Source organism: Rhineura floridana, chromosome 1 (genome assembly GCF_030035675.1).
Source record: "Rhineura floridana isolate rRhiFlo1 chromosome 1, rRhiFlo1.hap2, whole genome shotgun sequence".
Taxonomy (NCBI): Eukaryota; Metazoa; Chordata; class Lepidosauria; order Squamata; family Rhineuridae; genus Rhineura; species Rhineura floridana.
The window spans coordinates 312,205,885-312,225,613 of NC_084480.1; the positions used below are offsets into that span (position 1 = coordinate 312,205,885).

At 42.1% G+C, this 19,729-nt stretch overlaps 1 protein-coding gene across 1 annotated transcript in view; it reads right to left on the reverse strand.

Moving 5' to 3' along the window:
- The window catches only part of FAM135B (family with sequence similarity 135 member B), a 153,211-nt gene that overhangs the window by 5,532 nt on the left and 127,950 nt on the right, over positions 1-19,729 (reverse strand). Inside the window, exons 15-18 of the mRNA XM_061607839.1 lie at positions 3,303-3,400; positions 1,757-1,908; positions 887-997; positions 345-458 (exon numbers count right to left, since the gene is read on the reverse strand). Coding sequence (XP_061463823.1) covers positions 345-458; positions 887-997; positions 1,757-1,908; positions 3,303-3,400 — 475 coding nt within the window. The remainder of the gene's footprint in view (positions 1-344; positions 459-886; positions 998-1,756; positions 1,909-3,302; positions 3,401-19,729) is intronic.

Genomic DNA, 19,729 nt, shown 5'->3' on the forward strand with positions numbered 1-19,729 from the left:
GGTGCTGCATTGCTGTTGTCTAATTGTATTATTTTAAACTGAGTTTGAATTATTTTAACTGTATGTATGAATGGTTTTAATACTGTAAATTGTTTAAATTGATTTTAATCTAGACTTTTGTATGTTTTTAATTATATGTGTGCTTTTATCTGGAAGCCGCCGTGAGTTCCAGTTTTGGGAAAAGGGCGGGGTAAAAATAATGAAAATAAATAAATAAATAAATGCTGTAGATTATAGTCATTTGAAACAAGGAAGTGTCTGTTTTATATTATAAAAAATCTACTACCTGCCCTGTTAGGACAGAAATCTAAAATAAACCCATGCATTTTTTTAAAGACTCTCACCTGTATGTCTGTCTTTCAGTGCTGATTTACACATTTCTATTCTTGCGGAATGAAATGGTACATAACGGTCTTGGGGGGAGGCTACCAGGACAACATTTTTGAAATACTGGAGACCTTTAATAAAAAAAAGAAGATGAAGCAATCACATGAATTAAAGCAGGCTTATTCAGGCATAGTGGGGAAGAATCTGTCCACTATGAAGAAAGGAGCATTTCATGCATAGCAAGAAGGAATGAAGGAAGGAATCACACAGATACTGCTCTCAGCATCAGAATGAACTAGTGCTATGCTGAAATGTCTCCTGCATTTTTATCTACCATTATCCATCAATTAATGAGAAAAGAAATTACATCCAGAAATTATCAAAGGAGAGAGAAAAAATTGCCCATCCCTTAAGTCAGAGTCATGGAAGAGCTACAAGGTAGTAACAGCCATGTGGGGAACCAGTATCGGTGAAGTGGCCATTTCCCCAAGTCAACTGGGTTGTTTTTTTAAGTTGCTTGCTAGAACAGGAGTTTTTATTTCAGTGCAGTATCACCCACCTGTTTTTTGGCTGAGCTGATAGAGGAAACATTTTCTCAGATCTGCATTGTCCCTGAAGGTCAGTTGCAAAAGCGACCCAGATTTTTTGAGCTTCTGCATGAGCCACAAGCCTAGAACAACAATTGAGATCTGTAGATTTCCAAGGACACTTATGTGGGGAGAAGCCCATCAAACCAATAAGAGGTGGAAAAAAATAATCAATTCTGCATTTAACCCAAAAGCAGTTTCAGAAATTCCCAAAATAAAGAATCAATTTCCATGGGAGGGGGGGAGATCTATTGAGGAGAAGCTGAGTGACATGGGTCATTCAGAACCAAAAAGGTCATTTGAAAACTATAAGTACAGAGATCCCAGAAATGGCAGGTAAAGGCCTGGATAGTTGCTGCTTGACCAGCAAGCAAAAGTACTTTTCAGAAGTGCTGTAACAGGAATTATAAGACGGTAGATGAGATTTCTGAGGATAGGATAGGCCTACCTGTTACCCTCCAGATGTTTTGGTATAAATCCCTGATTACTGGCCATGCTTGTGTTGGCTGATAGGAATTGGAATCCAACAACATCTGATTGGGCTGCTTGTTCCCAACCCTTGTTTATTCGAACAGGATAAGCCATGTGCCCTTGTTTACAAAGCGTGTCCTTGATTCCTTTTATACATTTGATAAATATGGTTGTTGTCTCCAACTAAGGCCCATTCAGAGTATACTCACTGAAAGCAATGGACTTATTCTAAGTAGGGCTTAGTTGGATTCAACACCATGATACATCATATCGAAGTAAATGAAAAATTAGTCAGGATATTATAACTCTTCTCATGTTATCCTCTCAGTCTTACCCCAAAGGATGTAACATTTTTCCCCAGTAGCTCTTACCTGTACTAACTAAAGTACTGTTGTTGTAAAGGGTTCCTAAGTGAGGTCCAGAGAGAGACAGGAAGGTATGTAGCTTATTGAGGTAATAGCGAAACCTGGGCCGGGTTAATACGGATCGGATGATGACATTCCCAAGGGAGTGACCGATAAAACTGTTGGGACACACAACAAATATTTATTTAGAAAATTTCTTAATAGATTTATATTCAAAAGAACCTCAAAGTGACATACAGAAACCAAAATCAATGCCATACAATATATTAAAAAATCAAATAAAAACCTAATAAAATAATATTACACTGTTCCAAAATTAACGGTGGCCAGGTTAGCACTGCTTAGAAATTACGTTGTTAAGTGGTTTATAAATTGTGAAAATAAATGAATTAATAACTCATTCTGGGAAGGACTGATGGAATAAAGATGGGTTCAGCTTGTTCTGAAATGCCAAAAGGGTTGGGACCTGTCTGATATCCACTGGAAGGGAGACCGTAATGCTGGGGCTGCTATCCTAAAAATCCTGCTTAGTATCATGACAGAGTGGATCTCAGAGGTATGCAGCATTAAAAGAATTGCTTCCCATGATGACCACAGCAACCACACAGGTATATAGGAGGCAAGGCAATTTCTCAAGTACCCTGGTTCCAAGTTGTTAAGGGCTTTATAGGCCAGTACTAAAACCTTAAACCTGGCCTGGTAGCATTTGCAGCCAGTGAAGAATTCTCAGCGTTGGTGTTACTTGCTCGTGATAGGTCAATCTAGGCACCACACTATTCAACAGCTGCAGTTTCTGCACCAAGTCTAAGGGCAGCCCTGCATTGAGTGTTACAGTAAGTGAGCCTCAGTGCATCAACAACTGTGGTCAAGCTACCTTGGTTAAATAATGGTCACAGCTGTTTCGCCAGCTGAAAGACACTCCTAGCTACTGTGAACACACAGGTCTCAAATGACAAAGATGGATCCAGTAGCATCTACCCCTTCAGAATGAGTGGAACCCCATCTAGAGCAGGTAATTGACCTATCTCTTGGATATGGGAACCACTCTCATTAAGCACCTCTGTTTTGCTAGGATACAGACTCAGATTATTGACTCTCATTCAGCCTATCACTGCATCTAGATACTGTTCCAGGTCTTGCATGGCCTCTGTTGATTCAGAATTTGCAGAGAAATAGAGCAGGGTATCATCAGCATAATGATAACACTTCACCCCAATCCCCTAATGACCATTTCCACCAGCTTCATAGAGATGTTGAATAACACCGGGGACAAAATAGTATCTTGGGGCACCCCACAACAAATCCCACAAAAAAAATTATTTTTTTATTTTTATGTGCACTGGAGATGATGAGCAGTCACCCAATATTAATCTCTGAAACTGATCCCGCAAGTGTTCAGTGCCTCCAGTACCCATCTCAGAAGTTACTGCGGTCAATGATATCAAAAGCCCCTGATAATTCAGGCAGAAGTAACAGGTCTGCACTCTCCCTGCCCCTCTCCTGATAAATATGTTTATTCCATTGCCTATTTTGAGCCCATCTTTCTCTTTACCTTATTCGTGATATTGACAAATTGTACAACTGAATGTGCTGGATTATTTCATCCAGCAAACGGTCGGTCATGGTATCAAAATCTGCAAATGTGTCCGTCTGTTGAAGAGAGAGAAGGGTATCATTTGACTGGTGTCTTTCACTTTTTGTCACTCTCTCTCTCTGTGTGAGAAAGGTCATGATTCTGAGATAGTAATAACGGACAACATATAAAAATAAGTTTGTGCAAGAGAAAAATGTATCTGAAATAATTATTAACAAAAGAACTTTGAGGATATTTAGAAGAGTGGATCTGCCCAAGGTATGCCATTGTCTTGAAATGCCCCATTTTGGGGCCACCTCTGCTGGTGCCACAAGTGGGGAGAGGTGCCACATAGGAATGCAGGAGAAATCCAAATTAGTTTGCATTTCAATGAAAAAATACTTAATTTGCACTTCTCAAACCAATACACAGACCAAAACACAAGTATCCTTCGAAATTCACACTTCTCTGAATTTCACAATGCAGTTCTCCAAACAACAATCCACATATTAGGGCAGGGCTTCCCAAACTGTGCTCTGTGGACCACCAGTGGTCCACAAGCTTCATTCAAGTATTAAATATTCATTAAATTTTTATTTTAATTGTATTTTTTCATATTGTAGTTTCATACTACAATTTGAATTCTATAGAATGCAGATTGAAATACAATATATGAAATAAAAGAAATAATTAAAATACAATTAAATACAGCATCAAACACAGTGCATTACAATTGCTACAACAGGCAGAAAAATCACCAAGACCACCAGCAATTTTCAAGTGGTCTGTTGGGAAAAGGTTTGAGAACCACTGTATTAGGGTAAAGGGTTGCATCCAATTAACTTCTACTCAGAATAGACCAATTGTCTGCATTAGTCATGCCCATTAATTTCGATGGGTTTGCTCTGAGTAGTCTAACACCAGATACCCAAAGTGTACATAAAGCTGCATGTATTGTGAAAATAAAATACAAAAATAATTATATTAGGTAAAAATGCTTGCAAAAGTGTGTTCGTTAGGAGAAATCCTAGCACTAAATTGCTACTGTTTTTTTAAAAACACAGTTGTGGAAATGTGGAAAACTGATTGGACGAATGAGAAACTGAGAAACCAAAATTGACAAATTTGCCCATCCCTAGTGCTACGTAAAGCCCTTTTTGATCTTGGTGCCACAATTGTGGAATGCTTTCCCTGGCGCAATCCGGCAGGCTCCTCTTTATCCATCTTTACATGAGCTTTTAAGACCATTTCATTTAAGAACATAAGAACATAAGAAGAGCCTGCTGGATCAGGCCAGTGGCCCATCTAGTCCAGCATCCTGTTCTCACAGTGGCCAACCAGGTGCCTGGGGGAAGCCCGCAAGCAGGACCCGAGTGCAAGAACACTCTCCCCTCCTGAGGCTTCCGGCAACAGGTTTTCAGAAGCATGCTGCCTCTGACTAGGGTGGCACAGCACAGCCATCATGGATAGTAGCCATTGATAGCCCTGTCCTCCATGAATTTGTCTAATCTTCTTTTAAAGCCATCCAAGCTGGTGGCCATTACTGCATCTTGTGGGAGCAAATTCCATAGTTTAACTATGCGCTGAGTAAAGAAGTACTTCCTTTTGTCTGTCCTGAATCTTCCAACATTCAGCTTCTTTGAATGTCCACGAGTTCTAGTATTATGAGAGAGGGAGAAGAACTTTTCTCTATCCACTTTCTCCATGCCATGCATAATTTTATACACTTCTATCATGTCTCCTCTGACCCGCCTTTTCTCTAAACTAAAAAGCCCCAAATGCTGCAACCTTTCCTCGTAAGGGAGTCGCTCCATCCCCTTGATCATTCTGGTTGCCCTCTTCTGAACCTTTTCCAACTCTAGAATATCAATATAATATCTATAAATATAATTTAAAAGAGATACATGGAGTTTAACATTTGGTCTTATCTTGCTATCCTGTTACTGCATTTGTGTGGTATTGTACTTGCTTTACTTTGTTTATTTTACTTATACGCCAACAAACGAACAAGCCACCGCTTTAACATTCCTCCCTTTCTAGGTTACCATTAAGTAGGTCTTTCAATATCCTGCATTAGGGATGAGGGAGAATATCTGCTAAATCGGACTTAGTACTGGATTCTGAATGAATCGAGAGTCCACTATCTTTTTGGACCGGCCCTGATTTCTTGCGGCAGGCTGCAGCTGCAATCAGCATGGATTTTTTGTGTTGGGCCATGGCTGTAATCGTCATGGATTATTTTTGAATTTTTTCCCAGTTTTGCATAATTATCTTAATAATTTCCTCTAAGTCAATGCATTCATTACAGTGTGTAGGTGTGATAAATAGGAAAAAATTAACCACGTGGAACATTGTGATCATTTACATAGGCATTTTCATTAAAAATTATGCATTTTTTTCACAACCAAAACAGCAACAACAGTGGATTGAATCAGTAAGTGCCAAAGCAAACAGGAACAAAAACAGGATGGATCAGGATCGAACGACAGACTGTCAGAATACAAGCGAATCAGAACCAGGTAGTGAACCTCATCCCTATCCTGCACCAACTGCCACTACCTTGCCAAATTTTTGTACAAAGATAATCCAAATCACCCACAAGAAGTTTTTGCGCAAAGATAATCCAAATCCAACAACAAGATATATTGAATTGGGTGGCCACTTTAAATATGTAAATAAAATATAGCTAAATAAACTTGATTATCTTGCACAATTATTCTGCTTTTTCTAGTCTTGGGGAAGGGCATAGAGCTGTACAGAGTACAGACCATTCCCCTGATAAATAGAAATCCTTCTCTCCACCCCCTTCCCCAGGGGCGGCTGAATTTCTCTTTAGCATTGATTGTCCAACTACCAACTTCTGTACTCAAGTGATGTGACAGAAGAATCATGACACTTTTCACACACTTAAAATAGTTTCTGTGGCTTGGTGTGCTCAAGGCATCGCTACTGACATGGTCTGAAATTTCACGTCGTGCTGTGACTAATTACATCCCCACAACCCAATACTGTTAAGAGTGAAGCTCTGTTCAGATGTTTGTTCCTCCACATAATGTCGTGATTGTTCCATTCATGGTCATTTTCTGTGAGCTGGAAAATCAGGGTTCTAAAACCATCAGGAGCCTGCACATGTAGAGCAGGTTGTCCACTACAAACAGTCATCTGCTGACTTATGGAGGGCAACCAGGAATGAAGTAGGTGGGGCAACATTGCTTGGAGGAACTTGAACAGAGTTAAGAGTTGCATGGATCATGTAATGATGAATACCAACCACCATGGAGGATCTTGTGGTCTAATCAGAAGGCTTATAGGCAAATATCTCTCAGGTTCCGGGACTCCATCTTGGTGTGTATTTCCTACCTGACTCATCAGGCGTGCACCTATGATTTCATCTACTTCAGTTTAAATATCCAGAAAAATCATTTCTGTGAATATTGACCCACCAACACCTCTCATTTCCTGGGGCACTTTCCTGAGCATGCTTATATATACCCTGGGCTCCTACTGGGAGGAAGGGTGAGATAGAAAGCTAATAAATAAATAAATAAAAATACCTAAGGGGTTATCAAAATGCTCAATAGCCATTCCCTCATGCTTACCAAAATAAATCAGCACGCTAGAGTTTACTCAGACAGGGAAGTATCTTTAAACAAGGTTTTGGTTCTGCATATATAACTATAAGCAATAATGGCATAGTTCTATGCATGTCTATTTAAAAGTAAGCCCCACTGAGTTCAATGGAGCTTATTCACATGTATTTTTAATTGATTTTTAATTGCAATTTCATTAAGGAAAAAAGGGGGGGAAAGGAAAGGAAAAGGAGAGAGGGAAAAAAACCCTGGTCAGCTCACATTAACCGTAAATTTAAACATTAATACATCAATTTTAGTTTACACATATAAATCAATATATGCCATCCAAATGTCCAAATACAGTGATACCTCAGTTAAATCCTCCAGGAAGGAAGCTCCTTTTAATGAAGGCTTTTTTAAATGGTGAAACTGACCAGCTTTGCTATAGATAAACTATGCCTTTGCTTTAAGGTGAAACTGACCAGCCTGTGTCTTTCCTTTGCTATGGATACACTTTCAAGCCTTAAGGTAAAACTGACCAGCCTGTGTCTTTGCTTTGCTAGGGTGAAACTGACAAACCTGTGTGTTTGCTTTTCATTAAAGAGGCCTCTTGCTTTCTCCCAGGACTGGGGAGGGAAGGATTCAATACAATTCATAGGAGGAGAAGGAAGGGGAGGGGTGGGTTCTGAATAAAAAGGTAAAGGTGTCCCCGCACTTGTAGTGTGAGTCGTTTCCAACTCTTAGGGTGACATCTTGCGATATTTACTAGGCAGACCGTATATATGGGGTGGGATTGCCAGTTCCTTCCCCGGCCTTTCTTTACCCCCCAGCATATGCCGGGTACTCATTTTACCGGCCACGGATGGATGGAAGGCTGAGTGGACCTCGAGCCCTTTTACTGGAGATTCAACTTCCTCCTTCCTTTGGAATCAAACTCCAGCCGTGAGCAGCGCTTCGACTGCGTTACAGCCGCTTACCACTCTGCACCATGGGTTCTGAATAGGCACCTTTTAAAGCCCCTGTTGAAGCTGTCCTCACCATCTATGAGCAGGTGTAGGAACCTATCCCTATTCTTTTCATGTTATTCCTGCCTCTGGTACCAAAGTTTCTGTTAAAGAAGTAATGTCCAGGAACACATCTACTTTGCTAACTGAGATAATCCGTATATATCCAGGTGGTGTTTACAAAAAGTATGCTCAAGTGTAGCAGGGGTGTTTAGGTCCTCAGACAATTGCATAATAGTTGGTATTTGTCCAAGTATAAGTCTCTTAGTCACCATTGTTGACGTGTGTGCGTTGTTGCGTGAAACAGCATACATTACGTTGGAGTTAAGTTGCTCAAGAAACTTCTCAGATGCATTAGATCAGGTTAAGAGTCTTTTATTAAGACATTATGGCTTAAGGCTTTAAGATCCCCCCCTCTAGGAGAGAAGTTCTCAGTTCAAAGACATTACACAGAAGACTCAGCTCAACACAGATAACTGCTAGAACTCTCCCAGTCTATCTTGATGCTGCCATGACAATGGCCTTGGCTATCCGTTCCCAGACTGGGCAAAGACATAACTTCTCTTAGCTACAGATTTCCACACTTTCAGACTTGATGGAAAAACACTCAGTGACAGTGTGGTTCAATGGTCAACAATCCCCCCTTTTTCCCATCATGTATGTAATTCATTACAACAATTACAATAATACATTTCTACAATACATCTTGCAATACAGCTTACATTTCAGTACAGTTCAGAACATCTCTGCACATTTAGCTAAAACTTTATTCAATCAACCTTTGGCTGTACACATGTCAAATACAAAGTGTCAGGATCCATGTCCACCAGTTTATGCATTCCAGGACTGGTAATTACCCCCACAGTATATCTTTCTGGCGGTTTCCCTATGTTTACTCTTGTAGAACGTCTTAATGGCACTAGGGCTTCTGCTCTCTCTGCCCCCCCATCTGTGCTTGTGCTTGGCACAGCCTGCGCAGGAGATTCCATTTCCTCAGCCTTACGTTTCTTTGATCTTTGTTTCCCACAAATGAGCTCATTTAACGCATCTCTGAGAGAAATATGTGTGCCCTCCACCTTTATGTCTGGATTTGGCTTAAATGTTTGTGATTGTGTGTCATCTGACCCTGTAAGAATGACTGTTTCCCTTTCATCCCAAGGTTTTTCTGAGACTTTAATGCTTCTGCTCAGAATTAACTGCTGTGTTTCTGGACACCAAACTCTGAAATATGCATTCTGAAATCCCAAAACAAAACCTTGCTGTGCCCTCGGTGCAAGCTTGCCCCTCCTTTTTCCCTGTGGAATGTGGATCCAGCATCTTGCCCCAAATTTTTGAATGTGTTGTATTTTCGGTTTTCTGCCAGTGATTTTCTCATAAGGAGACATTCAAAGAGCACTGTATAATACCCTATTGTGAATGTAATTCGCATAAAGAATTGCTTCTGCTCAGAAATAATTCCCTAAACTGCAATCCATTAACATGGCTCTCATTGCCTCCTGAAGCACCCTGTTTTCTCTCTCTGCAGTTCCATTGGAAAACGGGCTGTATGGAGCAGTAAAATTCTGTTTTATTCCCTTACTCTCAAGGAAGTCACTCAATGCTTTACTCGTGAATTCCCCCCCCTAGTCCGAGTGTATAGCCCCCACTGTGGTGCCATGTTGAGTTTCGATTCTCTTAATGAACAGTTTCAGCTTTTGCTCAGCTTCACTTTTATGCTTTAACAGAAAAACATGACAAAATTTTGAAACATCATCCACCAGTACCATGAAGAATTTCGCACCTCCACGTGAAGCATTTATTGGCCCTGATAAATCAACATGAACTAGCTGGTAGGGAGCTGTTGTGGTTCTTTCAGCCTCCCGGTTAATTGGTGCAATAGTCATTTTAGCTTTATGACAAGAATCACAATCCATTAACTGTCCACAATCTCTTAAACGCATGTCTTCACTATGCATTGGGGTTTTCTTAATCGTGTCAAGGTTTGCATGCCCCAGCCTTTGATGCCATTCATGGACGCAGCCCTGATGTACCTGTGCCTCAGCATTTAACACAGCACACCCTGCTTGACTGCTCTTTATTACAAACTGTGAATCATTAAGGCTTCCCTGCAAACACACTTGATCTCCCCTCATTACATAACATTTGTCTTTGTGGAACAATACAGAAAAATCACAACTCACCAGTTTTCTGACTGACAAAATGTTATGAGCTAATTCTGGAACAAACAAACATTCTGAAAGTATTCCCAGTTTATCAAATCTCACCAGTCCTCGGGCTTCCACATTCTTCTGCGATCCATCCGCAAGTAAAACAAAGTCCTGTTCATTTGTAGACGTGTAAAACAAACTCCTGTCTTTAATTAATATATGGCTTGCCCCGCTGTCAACAATCCAGTTAACAGGTGCTAAATTTTGAGACTTCTGTTTACAAACAAAGTTCACACTTCCCTGCTTCAAGCCTCCATCCCTGGAGTTTTGCTTGACTGCACAGTCTTTCTGGAGATGCCCACGAGCCCCACAGGCATAACAAGCCTTCAGCTGTTGCTGTTCTTGCTTGTTTTCCTGTCTGCTGCAGCTTTCTTCTTTCAGCTTGGCTCTTTGCTTTTCCTCAGCACTTTTCGCCTCTTGTCTCCGCTGCCATTCCTGGGTCAGCTTTTCCTCAATAAATGCAACGTTCAGACCTCCATCAGGCATGGCTTCAAAAGCCATGACCATATTATTCCAAGTCCCATCGAGCGAAGCCAGGATCAGATAGGTCTTCTGAAGTTCAGAGTGTTCAACGCCTCGGTCCGTCAGCTCAGCAAACAAATGTCTGAATTCTGTGAGATGCTCACTCATTTCACACTCACCCGTGAAGCACATCTGGTAAAGCTTCCGTGCCAAATACAATCTAGATCCCGCAGTCTGTTGCAAATGAATGCCTTCCAACATGTCCCACATCTGTTTGGTGTTTGTAACATCTCTCACGTGTAGAAGTTGAGAGTCAGATAGAGCCAGAAGTATAGAAGCTTGCGCCTTCTGATCTCTACATGTCCAGGCCACGGTCAGTACCGCCGGAAGGGGTCCATCTATAATGTCCCATAAATCCTCTTTTATCAGCAAAGCCCACATCCTCGGCTTGCAGCTGGCATAATTATTTTCCATCAATCTTTCCATTGGCAAGCCTCCCCCAGACAGGTTTACAGCCATGTTGCTCACCTCTATCTGGTACAATCAATCAAGCTGCCCTCTGGAACTCCGTCTGCCGTTCAGACCAGCAACTTTCTCCTGTGTAATGCGCTGTGGATCTGGGCCCATAACCCCTGTTGACGTGTGTGCGTTGTTGCGTGAAACAGCATACATTACGTTGGAGTTAAGTTGCTCAAGAAACTTCTCAGATGCATTAGATCAGGTTAAGAGTCTTTAATTAAGACATTATGGCTTAAGGCTTTAAGATCCCCCCCTCTAGGAGAGAAGTTCTCAGGAGAAAAGTGCCGTGCCGAAGGAGGCTGTCGAAAGCAAACAGGATTACAAGCAACAACGCACACACTTCAGCAGGGGTTATGGGCCCAGATCCACAGCGCATTACACAGGAGTAAGTTGCTGGTCTGAACGGCAGACGGAGTTCCAGAGGGCAGCTTGATTGATTGTACCAGACAGAGGTGAGCAACATGGCTGTAAACTTGTCTGGGGGAGGCTTGCCAATGGAAAGATTGATGGAAAATAATTATGCCAGCTGGAAGCCGAGGATGTGGGCTTTGCTGATAAAAGAGGATTTATGGGACATTATAGATGGACCCCCTCCGGCAGTACTGACCGCGGCCTGGACACGTAGAGATTTGAAGGCACAAGCTTTTATACTTCTGGCTCTATCTGACTCTCAACTGCTACACGTGAGAGATGTTACAAACGCCAAACAGATGTGGGACGTGTTGGAAGGCATTCATATGCAACAGACTGCGGGATCTAAATTGTGTTTGGCAAGGAAGCTGTACCAGATGCGCTTCACGGGTGAGTGCGAAATGAGTGAGCATCTCACGGAATTCAGACGTTTGTTTGCTGAGCTGACGGACCGAGGCATCGAACACTCTGAACTTCAGAAGACCTATCTGATCCTGGCTTCACTCGATGGGACTTGGAATAATATGGTCATGGCTTTTGAAGCCATGCCTGATGGAGGTCTGAACGTTGCGTTTATTGAGGAAAAGCTGACCCAGGAATGGCAGCGGAGACAAGAGGCGAAAAGTGCTGAGGAAAAGCAAAGAGCCAAGCTGAAAGAAGAAAGCAGCAGCAGACAGGAAAACAAGCGGGAACAGCAGCGGCTGAAGTCTTGTTATGCCTGTGGGACTCGTGGGCATCTCCAGACAGACTGTGCAGTCAAGCAAAACTCCAGGGACGGAGGCTTGAAGCAGGGAAATGTGAACTTTGTTTGTAAACAGAAGTCTCAAAATTTAGCACCTGTTAACTGGATTGTTGACAGCGGGGCAAGCCATATATTAATTAAAGACAGGAGTTTGTTTTACACGTCTACAAATGAGCAGGACTTTGTTTTACTTGCAGATGGATCGCAGAAGAGCGTGGAAGCCCGAGGACTGGTAAGATTTGATAAACTGGGAATACTTTCAGAATGTTTGTTTGTTCCAGAATTAGCTCATAACATTTTGTCAGTCAGAAAACTGGTGAGTTGTGATTTTTCTGTATTGTTCCACAAAGACAAATGTTATGTAATGAGGGGAGATCAAGTGTGTTTGCAGGGAAGCCTTAATGATTCACAGTTTGTAATAAAGAGCAGTCAAGCAGGGTGTGCTGTGTTAAATGCTGAGGCACAGGTACATCAGGGCTGCGTCCATGAATGGCATCAAAGGCTGGGGCATGCAAACCTTGACACAATTAAGAAAACCCCAATGCATAGTGAACACATGCATTTAAGAGATTGTGGACAGTTAATGGATTGTGATTCTTGTCATAAAGCTAAAATGACTATTGCACCAATTAACCGGGAGGCTGAAAGAACCACAACAGCTCCCTACCAGCTAGTTCATGTTGATTTATCAGGGCCAATAAATGCTTCACGTGGAGGTGCGAAATTCTTCATGGTACTGGTGGATGATTTTTCAAGATTTTGTCATGTTTTTCTGTTAAAGCATAAAAGTGAAGCTGAACAAAAGCTGAAACTGTTCATTAAGAGAATCGAAACTCAACATGGCACCACAGTGGGGGCTATACGCTCGGACCAGGGAGGGGAATTCACGAGTAAAGCATTGAGTGACTTCCTTGAGAGTAAGGGAATAAAACAGAATTTTACTGCTCCATACAGCCCATTTTCCAATGGAACTGCAGAGAGAGAAAACAGGGTGCTGCAGGAGGCAATGAGAGCCATGTTAATGGATTGCAGTTTAGGGAATTATTTCTGGGCAGAAGCAATTCTTTATGCGAATTACATTCACAATAGGGTATTACACAGTGCTCTTTGAATGTCTCCTTATGAGAAAATCACTGGCAGAAAACCGAAAATACAACACATTCAAAAATTCGGGGCAAGATGCTGGATCCACATTCCACAGGGAAAAAGGAGGGGCAAGCTTGCACCGAGGGCGCAGCAAGGTTTTGTTTTGGGATTTCAGAATGCATATTTCAGAGTTTGGTGTCCAGAAACACAGCAGTTAATTCTGAGCAGAAGCATTAAAGTCTCAGAAAAACCTTGGGATGAAAGGGAAACAGTCATTCTTACAGGGTCAGATGACACACAATCACAAACATTTAAGCCAAATCCAGACATAAAGGTGGAGGGCACACATATTCCTCTCAGAGATGGGTTAAATGAGCTCATTTGTGGGAAACGAAGATCAAAGAAACGTAAGGCTGAGGAAATGGAATCTCCTGCGCAGGCTGTGCCAAGCACAAGCACAGATGGGGGGGCAGAGAGAGCAGAAGCCCTAGTGCCATTAAGACGTTCTACAAGAGTAAACATAGGGAAACCGCCAGAAAGATATACTGTGGGGGTAATTACCAGTCCTGGAATGCATAAACTGGTGGACATGGATCCTGACACTTTGTATTTGACATGTGTACAACCAAAGTTTGATTGAATAAAGTTTTAGCTAAATGTACAGAGATGTTCTGAACTGTACTGAAATGTAAGCTGTATTGCAAGATGTATTGTAGAAATGTATTATTGTAATTGTTGTAATGAATTGCAGACATGATGGGGAAAAGGGGGGATTGTTGACCATTGAACCACACTGTCACTGAGTGTTTTTCCATCAAGTCTGAAAGTGTGGAAATCTGTAGCTAAGAGAAGTTATGTCTTTGCCCAGTCTGGGAACGGATAGCCAAGGCCGTTGTCATGGCAGCATCAAGATAGACTGGGAGAGTTCTAGCAGTTATCTATGTTGAGCTGTGTCTTCTGTGTAATGTCTTTGAACTGAGAACTTCTCTCCTAGAGGGGGGGGATCTTAAAGCCTTAAGCCATAATGTCTTAATAAAAGACTCTTAACCTGATCTAATGCATCTGAGAAGTTTCTTGAGCAACTTAACTCCAATGTAATGTATGCTGTTTCCATCAGCTCGGCTCTCTGCGCCTTCTGCCTCCGCTGCCATTCCTGGGACAAATCCTGCAACGTGTCCCACATCTGTTTAGCCGACGGCTCATCTCTCACACACATCAGTTGAGAATCCGATAGAGCCAAGATTATAAACGCCTGCGCCCTCTGATCAACACAGATAACTGCTAGAACTCTCCCAGTCTATCTTGATGCTGCCATGACAATGGCCTTTGCTATCCGTTCCCAGACTGGGCAAAGACTTCTCTTAGCTACAGATTTCCACACTTTCAGACTTGATGGAAAAACACTCAGTGACAGTGTGGTTCAATGGTCAACAACCATTAGGGCACACAAAGTCCATTCTTGTTGCCAGGCTGTTAATCCCCATATTCACACTTAAGTATGTAACAGAGTTGGGGAACCTCAAGCCTGGGACTCAAATGTGTCCCTCCAGGCATCTGCCCCTCTCTCCAGCCACACCTTCTTTCCCCGGGACACAGTCCTCACTGGCCTTGCTTCAAATCCCCCAAGATCGTTTTTGCCTGACTGGAAAGTATACTTGCATGCTGATCATTACTCTTGCTTGTCTGGATGGAGGACAGAGAAAGGAGTGTGTAGAAAACAGACTACTGCACAGAGGTGAATTTTACATTTTTCACCCAATTTTGTCTCTGGCCCCACCCACACTGGCATGTGGCCCCTGGGAGTTTGGTCAGAAGGAAATGGGCTGAAAAAGGTATATAGGATCATAGCCTCTATCAAAATTCAAGGCTGTTTTCGTAGCTTCTGCTTCCATGGGTTTGAGGCTTTTTGGTTTAGAGAAAAGGTGAATAAGTGGGAACATAACAGAGGTGTCTAAAATCATGCAGGGTGTGGAGAAAGTGGGCAGAGTAAAGTTTTTCTCCCTCTCTCATAACACTAGAATTCAGAGTCATCCTATGAAGCTGAATGTTGGAAAATTCAGGACAAAAGAAATAATTTATTCACACAGAGCAGAGTTAAACTATGGAATTCACTCCCACTGGAGGCAGTGATGGCCATCACCTTGGATGCTTTAAAAAGAGGACTAGACCAATTCATGGAGGATAAAGCTATTAGTGGCTACTAGCCAGTGTGGTGTAGTGGTTAGAGTGCCCGACTAGCACCTGGGAGACCAGGGGTCAAATCCCCGTTTGGCCATGAAGCTCACTGGGTGACCTTTGGCCAGTCACAATCTCTCAGCTTAACCTACCTCACAAGTTTGTTGTGAGGATAAAATGGGGGGAAGAGGAGATACGTGTACACCACCTTGAGCTCCTTGGACAAAAGGTGGGACATATATGTAATAAGAAATAAATACTCATAAATAAATGCTCTGCCTCCATTGTTGGAGGCAGTTTGTCCCTGAAAACCAGTTGCTGGGGAGGGTGATGTTGCGCTCAGCTCCTGCTTTTGGGCTTCCAGTAGGAATCTGGCTGGGCACTGTGAGAACAGGACTCGACTAGATATGCCACTGGCCTGATCCAGCAGTGCTCTTCTTAGGTTCTTATGAAGCCAGAAGTTTTGAAAGTCTATTTCCTAATGCAGTCTTTCCGCCTAAAGCATAGTTACATTTGGCACAATTGAATTCTGCATCGTGAATGGACAATTTATTAGGACCCAGTGAGGGCCAGCAATGTAGTTGTGTAACTCATAAGCTAGGCATTCTCCTGTTGCTTGTATTAAACAGAAAGGGAATGATGGAAGAACTGACTTCAGAATGGCAAATGACTCTTCTTGTTAGGAGCTGTGCTAGTTTGTAATCCAATAGGCTGTGCATCAAATTCAAAACTAATGAGATGCCAGGGAAATAATCACCAAATGCTGGGACAGAGATTCAAAGGAAACATATCCAGTAATTAATGCTTCTGTTTTTATGTGTGAGAGAAAATTCATCTTGCTAATTGCAGCTCGTTCAAAAGAAAGACACGAGCATATCTAATTTGCAATATTGCCTTCCACTAAACATGCTCATAAACTTAAATATAGACTCCTGCCTGTTTGTTTTGCTTGCACTGATAATTAATGGTTTCTCTGCAACTTGTTATGTTCCATCTTGCATTTTGTTTAGAATGTTGTGGGGAAATGCACTTAATCACAGAAGACATAGACACAGAAGATGTATGGAATTTTCTTGACCAGGAGCAGTATACCATTGAACGCCAATGTATTTCTGTTCTGTGTTTAGAAACATATTTATATTCTGTTAATAAAATTAAGCTAATTGCTGCAATGCAGCCATATGAGCCACAGGACATTGGAATAGATTTGCCCTGGTTGTAGGCTTTCCAGAGACATTTGGTTGTGATGGTGCGATCTGATCCAGAAGGGGTCTTAGCCTTTTTAGGGATGGAAGGATCTATCAATTTCAGTAGAGAAGCTAAATGAATTCTTTGCATCTGTCTTCACAGTGGAAGACACAGGGCAGATCCCTGAACCTGAACTAACATTTGCAGGAAGGGATTCTGAGGAACTGAGACAAATAGTGGTAACGAGAGAGGAAGTTCTAGGCTTAATGGACAATATAAAAACTGACAAATCACCGGGCCCGGATGGCATCCACCCGAGAGTTCTCAAAGAACTCAAATGTGAAAATGCTGATCTGCTAACTAAAATATGTAACTTGTCCCTCGGGTCCTCCTCCGTGCCTGAGGACTGGAAAGTGGCAAATGTAACGCCAATCTTCAAAAAGGGATCCAGAGGGGATCCCAGAAATTACAGGCCAGTTAGCTTAACTTCTGTCCCTGGAAAACTGGTAGAAAGTATGATTAAAGCTAGATTAACTAAGCACATAGAAGAACAAGCCTTGCTGAAGCAGAGCCAGCATGGCTTCTGCAAGGGAAAGTCCTGTCTCAGTAACCTATTAGAATTGTTTGAGAGTGTCAACAAGCATATAGATAGAGGTGATCCAGTGGACATAGTGTACTTAGACTTTCAAAAAGCGTTTGACAAGGTACCTCACCAAAGGCTTCTGAGGAAGCTTAGCAGTCATGGAATAAGAGGAGAGGTCCTCTTGTGGATAAGGAATTGGTTGAGAAGCAGAAAGCAGAGAGTAGGAATCAACGGACAGTTCTCCCAATGGAGGGCTGTAGAAAGTGGAGTCCCTCAAGGATCGGTATTGGGACCTGTACTTTTCAACTTGTTCATTAATGACCTAGAATTAGGAGTGAGCAGTGAAGTGGCCAAGTTTGCTGACGACACTAAATTGTTCAGGGTTGTTAAAACAAAAGGGATTGCGAAGAGCTCCAAAAAGACCTCTCCAAACTGAGTGAATGGGCGGAAAAATGGCAAATGCAATTCAATATAAACAAGTGTAAAATTATGCATATTGGAGCAAAAAATCTGAATTTCACATATACGCTCATGGGGTCTGAACTGGCGGTGACCGACCAGGAGAGAGACCTCGGGGTTGTAGTGGACAGCACGATGAAAATGTCGATCCAGTATGCGGCAGCTGTGAAAAAGGCAAATTCCATGCTAGCGATAATTAGGAAAGGTATTGAAAATAAAACAGCCGATATCATAATGCCGTTGTATAAATCTATGGTGCGGCTGCATTTGGAATACTGTGTACAGTTCTGGTCGCCTCATCTCAAAAAGGATATTCTAGAGTTGGAAAAGGTTCAGAAGAGGGCAACCAGAATGATCAAGGGGATGGAGTGACTCCCTTACGAGGAAAGGTTGCAGCATTTGGGGTTTTTAGTTTAGAGAAAAGGCGGGTCAGAGGAGACATGATAGAAATGTATAAAATTATGCATGGCATTGAGAAAGTGGATGGAGAAAAGTTCTTCTCCCTCTCTCATAATACTAGAACTCATGGACATTCAAAGAAGCTGAATGTTGGAAGATTCAGGACAGACAAAAGGAAGTACTTCTTTACTCAGCGCATAGTTAAACTATGGAATTTGCTCCCACAAGATGAAGTAATGGCCACCAGCTTGGATGGCTTTAAAAGAAGATTAGACAAATTCATGGAGGACAGGGCTATCAATGGCTACTAGCCGTGATGGCTGTGCTGTGCCACCCTAGTCAGAGGCAGCATGCTTCTGAAAACCTGTTGCCCGAAGCCTCAGGAGGGGAGAGTGTTCTTGCACTCGGGTCCTGCTTGCGGGCTTCCCCCAGGCACCTGGTTGGCCACTGTGAGAACAGGATGCTGGACTAGATGGGCCACTGGCCTGATCCAGCAGGCTCTTATGTTCTTATCCTCAATTTCTCATTTTTCCAGTCTCGCATTCAGTTCTGCAGCAATTTGTGGGTTTTTTTTAAAAAAAACATAAATCCTCATGACAATTCTTCAGCATTTCAGTGTGACTTTCTTCTAATAAACATATTTTTCTGTGCTTTGACTACTGAGCACATTTCTGTAAGCAGTTTCTCCTAATATAATGCATTTTTGTATGGTGTTTTCATGAATATATTCATTTTTATGCACACTTTCCCCGAATATATGCATTTTTATAAATATTGGTTGGAGAACTGCATTGCAAAATTTGGATAAGTGCAGATTCTGAAGGATGGCTGTGTTTCGGTTCTCATATTGTTTTGAAAGTGAGAATTTGATATGTTCAGCTTTAAATGCAAACTGAATTGGATTTGCCCCCATCCTTATCCCCATAAAATCCCCTTATCTAGATCTTCTCACCCCCCCATCTTCTCTACCATCTCACATTGCCCATCCTTGGTCTCATTTCTAACAAAATCTCTTCTCGGTCATCCCAGAGTGCAGGACACAGAATAATGGGCTCAAGTTACAGGAAGCCAGATTTCAATTGAACATCAGGAAAAACTTCCTAACTGTTAAGAGTGTTATGATAATGGAATCAATGACCTAGGGAGGTGGTAGACTCTCCAAACACTGGAGGCATTAAAGAGGCAGCTGGACAGGCACCTGTTGGGTATGTTTTAATTTGGATTGCTACATTGAACAGGGGTTGGACTCAATGGCCTTCTAAACCCCTTCCAACTCTACTAGTTTATGATTTTATGAAAATTTCCTTCCCCACCCCTCACCAAAAAACCCAACTCAAATAACTTTGAGTAGATTGCACAGCACAACAACTAAAGATATGCATCAGATGTTCTTCAGGGATGATAAGAATGTAAGAAGGCCTATCTAGTTCAGCCTCCTGTTCTCACAGTGGCCAACCAGATGTCCGTGGGAAACCTGCAAGAATGCCTGCAAAACTATATGCTTTAGCCAGACGTTCAGTGGCAAGGCGGACATCTCCCCATGTGAACCAATAAATAGGTGATCCAACAAATATTTAAGTGCTAAGCCAAAACAACTGT